This window comes from Triticum dicoccoides, chromosome 1B (assembly GCF_002162155.2).
Source record: "Triticum dicoccoides isolate Atlit2015 ecotype Zavitan chromosome 1B, WEW_v2.0, whole genome shotgun sequence".
In the NCBI taxonomy this organism is placed as follows: domain Eukaryota; kingdom Viridiplantae; phylum Streptophyta; class Magnoliopsida; order Poales; family Poaceae; genus Triticum; species Triticum dicoccoides.
This window is the reverse complement of record NC_041381.1, coordinates 33819858-33831249: the sequence shown is the minus strand read 5'-3', so window position 1 is coordinate 33831249 and position 11392 is coordinate 33819858. Positions and strand designations below refer to the sequence as shown.

Genomic DNA, 11392 nt, shown 5'->3' with positions numbered 1-11392 from the left:
AGGTATTTGATGCTGGTTGATCACCTCGAGGAGTTCAGCAAGCGCTTCCCCACCTTATAGCTCGAGGACGAGCTGTTTGTGCAGGCGGGGAGAAGTGTTATGACCGGCATATTAGGGGCTTAGCCCAGTGGGTTGTGTCCCAAGTTATCTTATCGTTATTAGGGGCTCAGCCCAATTATCTTATCGTTATTAGGATCGTTTGCTTAGGAGTCAAGTAAACTTCTCTATATAAGGAGAGGAGATGTATCAATCTAATCAAGCAAAGAAGCAATCATTATTTGCTCGGCTTCCCTTAGGGAGCCGGCCGCCGCCGCCTCTCGCGCCGCCGCCGCCTCTCCCTCTCGCGCACGACGGCGCCTTGCCGCCGGCGACCGCGAGCTTCGCCACGCCCAGCCCCCTCCTTCCCCTACAACCTACACCCTAGACCCGGTAGGGTCCCAGCTCATACCACCAGCCCTCACACAATATCCCTGCAAAAATAGAAAACTGAAAGTGGCACTGGAGTCCGACAATTCCATCTCTCTGCATAATTGCAATACATCCTTTCAGCTGAACTGGGCATATTCCAGAGAGCCAGGATATCTGGAAAATAAACAGAAGAACACATGTAGAATGGATATTAAAGCATAGAAAAATAACACTATAGTAGCACATCTAGAAGGCATTGCAACTAATAGAGAAACATGAACATCCATCGGCTGTGTCAGACCACAGCATCATGAATGAGCAGGAAAACGATTTTAGTTGCACTAAAAAAATATTTATTTGGTGGAAGAATATCATATATGGTGAGTATTGTTCCGTCTTATAAACAATATCTTCTTAAGAAACAACATGTTTCTCTCAACAGAAGTGAAAAGGTAAAAGATGCAAAAATTGCAAGAAAAATATTACCTTGCATCACACAGAACAATTAAAGCAACATACTGGAATTGATGTTGCAGAGAGTCCTTCCGTTGGACAAATAATTTTAAGACGGTGCGCAAAATATGGCAGACAAGCAGAGTTTGCTTGCAAATAATTTTATCTTCCATATATTTAACACATTCCTCTTTGTATCCAGCTTGCAAAGAAAAGTGTGTTCTAACAGTTTCTGTAAAAAAATTGAACAAATCAAAGCAAGTTCTTAACTTACTTTTCACCATCTGTTCATTGGATCCTACTCCAGCTGTAAGGAGTTTGTAAAGTATGAATCATATTTAGCCAATAACATGTTACGTATATAATAACATCTTAGGCCAACAATGCCTTTTAGTAGAGCAATATGTCAGCATATCCATGATAGATGAGAAATGCAGATAAATTTCTCATACATCAGAGCTAAAAAGTTAAATCTACAATTAATGATAAAACCGAATTCCAATAAGTATGCAAAGATGCAATGGTCAGGAGCTAATTTCATTAATATTGTAATCGACTTCTGTAAAGAAAGAACCTCATCAATATTGTATTTTGATTCCTGCAGTCGTTCACTCCAGAAGTTAAGGTCCCAGTGCCAGATCATTGGCTTCCGCAGAACCAAAATCTTTCACAGAGGATTTTAGATCTTCCATATCTGCATTAAGAAAAGCAACAACTAAGACATCTGTGTATTTCAGCCTAGTTCCTAGCCTTCATAATAAGAAATATGAGAAAACTAATTGATGAAGGAGATATAATGTTGATGGATAGACCAAGCGACCACATCATGCCAGGTGCTTGTATCAGCCGAGGACAGTCGATCCAGCGCACACGCCAATGACCGTGAGTGTGTCTGATCTACCGTCGTGCTTACGTCACAGGTCCACCGGGCTGACCGGCGCTCCCTGCGGCACAGGTTCCATGGCTATCCACTTCTATTCCCATGCTTGTTGCTGCGTGTATCCGCTCATGCTTGTTTTGTGCATTTATGTTGGGTTGCTGCTGCTGGGCTGCTTATGGTCTCCATGGTAACCTTCTGGCTCGTGACGCCGCCATTTCACATCAGCAATCCCCAACCTCAGTTCAGGATTCCCACAACTATACCTCATATGGGTGAGCAACAAGAATTACTGTTTGCATATGTATACAGCAAGTGGTGCTCTGCCAATTCTGAAGCACATATATTACAATAGCATGCGTTGGTTTGGGCATATATAAAAAATGATCACCTAGTCTACTGGATCCTAGAATCAAGAATTGGTAAGAATCTAAGAAAATTGGGCACGCCCTACAACACATCAGAGACAAACTAACATGCATATATCTGTCCCAAAGCAGTAGGCAGGAAGCAACACAAGCATAAGCAAACAAGGAGAATCTTTATTAGGACGCAGCAAGCCTTCTTTTGCTTGGGAGCTTTTAGAGAGTTAAATTAGAGGTACTCGTACAGAAACAAGAAGAACATGCTCAAACATAAATAATAGGATAGGGGTTCAAACTTGAAAATGAATCTCCGACTACTACAACTCTAAAAGATTGTAAATTTGTAATAGAATAGAACTTTGCTAGGAACATGATTTATATTAATCTAATGCAAAGAACATCAAAGAGAACAACTTGGCTGGTTTTACCTTGAATAACGTGATTCCAGGAAGCACCACAGATTTTCTGGCTCCCTCAAAACGAGTCAGCATATCCAACACAGTACACTGTACCTACTCTTGCAGAAACATGAGAAGATATTGAATTGTATTGTTCTGGTACCTCTAGGCTCATCCGTCTTAGGAAACATTGCAAAAAATGCGATGAACTCGGACACCCTTCCAAACGTCTTCTCGGACATGGACTGGTTCTGGACCTGCACAACACAAGCATGATTTCAGGTTGTCTAAAGACGAAGCATTTTTTCAGAGCAGACAGAAATATAAGCAAACAGGACAACAAATCCATGAATACTGGTCTAAAATGAGTGATGCGACGGCTATAAAGATGCAGACAAAATTATATGATCGCAATCTCTGTGGGCCTGGTACTGCTGATTGCTGAAATCAATGAGGGACCAGTTTGCCAAGTTGCAGAAATAAAATCTCAAGATTCCCCAATCAACACAATAAAAGAGGCTGAACAAGCACACAAAGTAGGCATGATGTTTACTCACGATGGCCTTATTGGAGCTCCCATACTTGCTCTGGATCTGCAAAACAACATTCAGAAACAAGGAAAAAGTTCAGAATCACAGCATTAGAAACAACCGAGCAAAGGTAAATAAGTAGTTATGGACTTGATCTCTTGCTGCTGACCCACAGCGAGAAGTTGGTGATGTCGAGGAGCAGCAGTTGGGCCTTGTGGTAGTGCGACAGAGTCTTGCTCAGGGACTGCAAGTAAGCCTCTGCAAACATGCATGAAACAACAGTCAATCAGTAATGAAGCAGAGCAGAGTTGGAAATCATATTCGTGATGGTGGCCGGAAGGAGGACTGATAGATAAGGTAGATCAGACTGCAGCAAGAAAGAAAAGAGAGAATGAACAACATAACAGCGCATAGACATTTCATCAAACACGTCAGGAGCATTGGAACGGAAGAACACCCTCACCTTGAGGGTTGACCAGTAGTAGAGCGAAAGGAACAGTGACAAACTGAATGAACGAGAGCAGCCCCGACGATCCCGCAAGAGGAAAAGAAAGAGAAGAATCAAATCGCATAAAAAATCGCAAGATAGCAAGAACAGGAGAATGAGGTCGGTTTCGTGAAAAAGAAGAACCTGCACCGAGGGCACCAACTATGTCCCCTGGCCGGCGGCGCCGCCTCCATGACGAACCACGACGGCCTCCTCCGTCTTCCCAGCACCTCAAGCCCACCGCGACCAGCCTGCTGCTTCTTGTCCTCGTCGCCTATCTCCCCTGCTCCAGAGAGAGGAGGAGGAGAGGTGGCGGCGCGAAGATCTGCGCCCGATCTAGCATCACGGCGCATGAAGCCAGTGACTTGCGCTGGACCCGGCTGGATCGAGGACTGGCGCCCCCGCTGCTACACCTCAAGCACCGGGGAGAGAAGGCGGCGGTGCGAGCGCGGGGGATGCGAGATGGGAACGGCGAGATGGCGTGGAGAGAGAAGAAGAGGGGCTCGAGGACGGAGAGGATTGACCCGAGCGCGCTAGGTTTTCGGGAGGGGATTGATCGTGGCTGTGGTTGAGGATTGGTCCTGGCCAACCGGGAACAACCCACCTTCAGCCAATCATTGACCTGGGCTCCAGGAAACCCTCCCTCTGCTGGATGGCCCCCATTGTCTCACGACCCCACCCGTCATTCTCTTCTGACACAGTTTTAAACGTGAAAGACAGCGGACGGTTGATCAGCCGCCGGCAGCCAAAAAATCACTGTTGTAATTCAATCGAGCGGTCAAGAACGTTGAGCGCGAGCAATGCCTCCAGTTACGCGGGTACTCTAGCAAGGTTTATAGGTTAGATTGCATTCAACAAATGAGAGAGCGCCACCTCTGGCCAGTGCACGTGATTAACAGCATCTCTCCCCGTGATTAATCACCATATGCTAACTTCACAACCATGGAAGGAAGAGTGCACACATGGGCAACTAATTATCCAGAAACGTTTTCAAACAGAACCACGTGACAACTTGGATACACAAATCATGGCATAAACCATGGTTCACACTAACCACTAAGTAGGCACACGTACATCTTGCAAAGGGGCTAACTGATACATTAGCGTGAACTCGGCTGGCACGGCGGCCCCCTGGCGCCGTTGTCGTCATTGTTGCCTGCGGGGACGATGTGGTCATCGTCGTCTGAGCCATTGGCGTAATACACGGTGAACAACGCCCGGAGCGTGAGCCACAGTCGCCTCCGTTCACCGCGTGCAGAGCGCCTCCTGTGGCGGCCTTGAGCGCCGCCGCAACGGCCTCGGCTCTACGGCCAGTCGGGTAGAAGACGATGAGCGAGGCGACTCATTCCTCCCGCAGATCATCCCGACGGTGGAGTCCATCGAGGGCGCGTGTCGGCGTGTGTCATGTGGGAGCTCTCCACAACGCCGGCCATGGGGTCCTCTTCCTAGTCCATAGTTGCTACTGCCGCCTGAAGAACTTCTGGCCGCCATCCCAGATCTGCCCCGGCTATGTCAGGCTGCCGGAGGGTGTCGCCATCACAACCCGCGTGCTATGGAGGCGGTTCACAGTGTAGCCATGGGCGCCGGCCGCCTCCTCGTCCTCCCCCGCGGCGTAGCCCTCTACGTTGCCGACGAGGGTGGCCCCATGCCGGACGGACGGCAGGGCCGGGTGCGGCATCCCGGCCTGGGCGCCACCGTACCGGACGGATGGCAGCAGCGCGGCGGCGGCGTGTAGTGGACAGGGCGTCGGTGTTCTACATCTGATTGTTTTTTTTAGATCTAGGGGTGTGTGTTATCTTTTTTGCTAAATCAATTCCTTATAATCTGGCCCCACTTGTAAGAAAGTGATAAGATGGGCCAAATCATCCGACCAGTGCTTTTTGCAACAAATTAAACGAATTTCTGATGTTTTCTGCAACGGATTAACGAGTTGGTGGTTTCCTGCAAACCTAGCCGTAAATGTGGTGGTTTCTTGCAATTGACTCTCATACTTATGACAATATGGTTGCATGAAACTATCAGCGTCATGAACTCTAGCTTATCCACACAACCAACATAACAAATATACTGTAGTTGTGCTCCATGTCTGATTATTAATTGTCATGGCTGGTCCATAATAGTCTCTTGCAGGCCATACTTAATAAATTATGAGGGCTGCATATTTCAACATCAAAAAACAATATAGACCTCTTAATAAAAAAGAGAAAAAATAGTTCATTAATCTGCCAAAAAATTAGGATGAACAAACCGCATTTGGACAGCATACTGGGATTAATGATTGGGATGTGTATATCTTTATCTTTACCTATATTAAAGGGCGGGGAATTTCATAGTTCTTCATAAATCACCCTTTTATATCCATTGATTTTATGCTAACCACAAAAGTTGACGGCTGAGATTTAACTCTTTAGAATCAACCCCGAGACCTTGATGCAGTACGCCTCATGTTATCCTAAGGCCCAAACTTTGAATAGCGGATTTCAGCCTGACTAGGGAACAAGGAACCTCCCGTAAAGAAAAAGAACAGGGAGACGTATCAAACAGGCAGGATCAGCTAGGAGAGGTCGATCCCAAACAAAGTTGCTCACCTGCGTCGTTCGCCTTCCTCTTCCGGTTTCGAGGGAATCCTGGCCCAGCTCACCAACGGCGATGGGCTTCGAGTGATTCCTCGCCTACCTCACTCAGATTGACAGAAGTCGGCGACTTGGGCGTGGTCCATCTCTGTGATTTCCTCTCGGCGCTTGTGCTACCCTCCCGTACGCACCATGCCCAATCGATTGAGGTGTAGGAATGCAATCCATAGAAATTTTGGAGGTGTCGTTCCTTCGATCCAAAGGGCTTCCTTAGGAAAAATTCAGTGGATTGGAATCCTCCAATATTCCTATGAAAATACTTCAATCCAAAGAGCCCCTTAGCGGGTTCACCCTGTTGGCTGGCTGGCTGCATTCTTTTCCTTGTTCGCTTCAGTTTTTCATTTCTATTTTTCTTTTCAGTTTCTTCGATCGTTCTGGTTGCATCCTAGTTTTTTTTTCTTTTTCTTTTATCCTTCCCTCTTTTCTTTGTTTTTTTTCTAGGTTTTTACTTCTCTTTTTTATCACCCTACTCGTTTCACATATTTTCTTTGTTTCTTTCTAGATTTTTACTGGTTCTCTTTTTTTGTGTTTTCTTTGCTTTTCTTTTTTATTTCTTTGTCGGTTTTTATGGGATTTTTTTAACACAAGTCTACTTTTCTTCATTACACATTATATATTTTTAGTGCGCATGTAAAAATTGTTATGATACATGTTGTACATTATCAATTACGCGATGTACATTTTGTTATCTTTAACACATGTTTGAACATTTTTTAATACATCGTCAATATTTTTTAAATAGACGTTTAACAATTTTATGGTCATATTTTTTTTCAAAACTGCACTAACGTTTTACAAATAGTGTAACCATTTCCTAAATGTCATAAAAAAATTGACACGAGAAAATTGTTTAAATGTCACGTACATTTTTTAATGGTATGAAACATTTCTTTATATTACACATTTTTTGCAGTTTTTATAATTTTTAAAGATTTTCACATACATTGTTTTTGAAATGTAGGAACCGTTTTTAGCATTATGAAAAAAAATGTGCTAAACAGTTTATACTTTTTAACATTTTACTAAATTTGTCTATCTGAATTTTTTCGGTTAAATCCAATTTCTAAAATAGAATCATATAAATAAAAATAAAACAAAACAGGAAAAAGAAGAAGAAGAAAATATTTTAGGGAAAGGAAAAAAAAATTAGCATAACATCATGGCGTGGCGAGCCCATGGCGTGCTCGCGCTGGGCCGGGCCACTACGGATCCTCTTGACGCGAGGCTACCCTCGCTATAAGTGAGACATAGGTGGGCCATGCAGTGGGTTTGTCTTTTGCGTGGAAATTAAAAAGTTACATGTGCCCCTTTTTTTGTCTATGAAATACTAACTGATGTCCAAATTAAAATCAGTCAGCTGATAAGTAGACACCCCAAGATTCTAACATAGTTTAAGAACACTTGTACGTGGTGGCATACATGGGTAATATTTTTTAACTTCTGCGCCAAAGGGCTTTTTTTTGCATGTGTGCCAAAGGGCTAATTGTAAGATCTGATGGCTATGGTTAGATATGTACAAAATAAATGGTCAGATGTTTCTGGTTAATTGTCTAGAAGGCAAAACCATGACTTGGTTAGGTTCAAGGCCTTCGGAAGCATTGGAGTTTACAGTGATTGATTGTATGGACCTTGTGAGTGAGTAACACACCCGCAAAAAAAAAGTTTCTGATTAATGCGGGAATATTTTGTCTATTTCTATTTTTTATTTGTATTGTGCTTTATTATAGTATATAATAGAATAAAATCAATGCCATAACAAAAAACCCAACTCTGCCTTACGTAAATTTGCCAGAGTACGATTAACCTCTGGATTTGAAATCACCCCCGATGTTCTTGGGAAGAAAGAGAGAAGGACGGCCTTGACAATAGGACCTGGGGATTTCTTGGTTCATCATGCTATTGCTCTAGGTTTGCAACGACTTGTTTTTTTGGCTTTATTCTTTATTTATTTCATTTCGATTTTTCCCTCTTCCTCTATCCCTATCCTCTAGGTACAATGTTTGCATCAATAGAGAACCTTTTCCTCTGTATAACGTTGTATCAACGCAGATATTTCTCTTTCTAACCACACAATTACGAGTACCTCTATTGTTATTTCCAAAAGGAGGGTCAAAATGGGTAGAATCGATATCAGTCCACTGAGACTGAGACCTACTTTTCGAATTGTCAGAGGCTATGAGATCCACTTTCTTTTGGAAAGGGTGTTACATCGCGTATACAACTTAATCGCACACCACTTTTAGCAATGGCTCGTTTCTGGCAGGAAATCAAATAGAATCACCCAGACAACGAAATCAATACCTGATCTTTCAAAGATGAGCTGGTGGATCGGCAGGTTTAGAGCCTTACAACCAGGATTTACATAATCTGGTGCCCTAGATAAACAAGTAATCAAACATATGGCGGCGGCCAGATCGAGTTCACCACTTCCTCACGGCAGCTTCCCCTTTGGGTCTCAGGAGCGGCAGTTGTCCTCGGCGTAGGCGTTGGCGGGGGACGTGCGTCATCGTCCGTTGTGCCGCTGTTGTCGTTGTCGGAGGAGGAGCTGAAGAGTCCTGTCATGCGTCGGCGTCGTTCTGCTCCACCACGACCGTGTGGATCTCTCCTCCGCCATCGCCTTCTTCCAAGCCAACCTCGTAGACTCCTCGAACACTCGACGGAGCGCCGATGCATTCATGCGAAGTCGACAATGGATGTCCGTCTGCGCCAACATGCAGGAGCGGCAGATTGCGTCGTGGAGCGCCTCCTCGTCTTCGGAAGCGGGCGGCAATGGCTCCATCCGTAGCGGCTCGATGCGGCATGCCGATACACGTGCCTCTCCACCTCCGGCTTCCACGGCTGGGGGCTCGGCGGTGCTGGCACTAGCAGTCTAGCACCCAGCTGCTCCCAAGAGGAGTAGTTGGCGGGCGGCGCAGAGCTGCAGCTGCCGACCCTAGCCACCGGTGACACCGTGGAGGAGGAACTCCCGCCGCGGTCCATCTGGGAGCGGCGAAGAGCAATGCAGAGGGCGAGTTCATCCTCGTTCGGCACAGACGAGCTCGACGAGTCGACGACCAGCTCCTCCCAGTCGATCTCATCGGAGCCGCTTCCGACAATGGCGGAGGGGACGAGAGAGATTGGGGAGAGGAATGGGAGGAGACGGGAGGGGAGCGGAGAGGTTGAGATGACCTGAAAGAGTGGGGTTTGTAGGGTTCATATATAGGACCGACTGCGTTTTTTGTGGGGACATTGATGGGGCGTGCGTGGGCCGGTCCAACATGACGGCGGTGTCCGGGTGTGTCCGGGCCTCCTATGCACCCCTCGTGTGCTGGATATGGGGCTGTTCGACAGCCCGAGCATTTGGGCTATGTGTGGAGAATTTGATTGGGTGTTTTTTTTGTCTGGGCAGCTCATCCGGATGTTTTGGGCAGATATAGCGTGCCTGGTTTTAGATGTTCTTATAGTGTTGTGGACTCTGTTGTATCATTGTAGAACTGTGTGTAGTTAATCACTAACTGAATGTTCCACGGTGCCTGCCCTCTGTAAATAACGTTGCATCTTTTCATTCTCTTTTTTCTGAAAAGGAGGATTACACCAGCCTCTGCATCTAGATGATGCATGCGGTCATTTTATTAATTATTCATAAAGACCTTAAAAAATAGTACATCAGGTAGTCTCAAGCCACCATCTTAGCAACAACTGTCTTGCTCCTATCCACTTGATGAAGGGGTGTCAATAGTCCGAGCCTAATACCACACAAATATCGTATCAAAGCCTAACATCTAAAGCCGGAGGTCCCAACCGAGCCACATACTGGGTTTGGGAACAAACCGGTCGGACGCACTCTCATGTGTCGTCGCCGTCTTCCATCAATCCATCTTGAGAGCAGAAACTAGTGTACCGACCTTGCCAGGCCTCTCTGCCATGTCATCGACGCCACCATGACGCCAGACAGTGTCCTCCTCCTACGCGAGTCCATCTCCGCGCATCGGACGCCGAGTCTCCACTGCGTCACGCCGCCGAGATCCGCCGCCATCAATGAGTAAGATGAAGCACCGCTCCACCAAAGAAGCTGATAAGTTCATGTTTTCTGAGACAAGAGTGTACCAAAGACTTTAATTTCCAGAATTTTGTCCCAAATTTTGTCCCTTATATTGGTCTTGTATATATTCATTGAGGCAGTGCAGCAGTGCAGCAAACCTGGAGCCAACCCCGCGTGTTAGACTCTGTTTCAGATTCGTGTTCCTGGCAGAATTATTGTCGGGATTTCTGTTTCAGATGATTCCGGCAGGTCCTACATACATGCAGTATTTCTTTACAACCTACGTAGAAGACCAGAGTCCGACAAGGACTCCCAATTAAGCGCGTCTATAGATATCCAAGCCCAGGCGTCTGTTTTCTCTCCAAACAACAATCAAATCAATAGCATTGGGTGCACTAGACACCCATGACAAGCACGAGTTCTTCGTACGAGAAAGACGAGGGGCCTGTCGATCCGCCGGCTCAGAAAATCGCACCAGCCGATCCGGCCGTCGGCGGCGGGCCGGCCGGAAACCCTGCAGAGCCGTCGACGACGGAGATCAAAAAGAAGAAGAAGAAGAAGGTGTTGATTCAGGTGCCAGATAGCGATGTGAAACGTGTCCTCTCCTACAAGGAGAAAACCATCGATACGGAGGTGCCGGACCTCTGGGTCAGGAGAGACCCAGAACTGGCTGCGAACTGGGGCATCATGCTGGCCAACTTGGCCATGTTCAAGGAGCTCACCAACAAGCGGATGCTCGAGGAGCAGAGAGACTTTAGGCAGCAATTAAACACCAAGGGCAGAGTCACCTACGAGCTCGAGGTTGATGAGGACGATCCCAGATTTAAAGATGAAGAATCCACCACCTCTGCTGGAGCAGGACGGAGGAGATACCGTCCGGGCGTCATGAAAAAGCAAGATGGAGGGACCAAGCGGCTAAATTCAAATCGGTTTTGGTTGTTTTATCTTACTCCATCCGAGAGTGCAAGCCTGTTTCGTTTTCCAATTTGTTGAGTCAAGATTTTCATCAACAGTAACACTAGAATTTTACATGTTTTTTCTCTGCTCCGTTCATGAAGGTAAGCTATTTCTCAGCTGCGACTGAATTGATTCCTGGACATATGTAGGGCCTAGGACATCGTATATTTTGTTTTTGCGTTGTTAGTAACTAGCCCTTCTTGCAAGAAGGTTAAAAGAAGATATAACAGAAAAAAAAGAAGCTAATGATCTCGATTATCTTA

The 11392-nt window shown here is 45.9% G+C and overlaps 1 protein-coding gene and 1 long non-coding RNA gene across 2 annotated transcripts; one reads left to right on the top strand and one right to left on the bottom strand.

Moving 5' to 3' along the window:
- Positions 1-441: 441 nt before the first annotated feature.
- On the bottom strand, positions 442-3291 carry LOC119300423. The gene is made up of 3 exons (XR_005146440.1): positions 3205-3291; positions 3059-3094; positions 442-2758 (listed from the first exon to the last, which is right to left on the bottom strand). It is a non-coding gene; the product is annotated as an uncharacterized LOC119300423 (long non-coding RNA).
- Positions 3292-10577: 7286 nt separating this feature from the next.
- On the top strand, positions 10578-11165 carry LOC119350056. Its single transcript, XM_037618083.1, has one exon. The coding sequence runs from the start codon at positions 10578-10580 to the stop codon at positions 11163-11165; it is 588 nt and encodes a 195-aa protein (XP_037473980.1).
- The last annotated feature ends 227 nt before the right edge of the window (positions 11166-11392 follow it).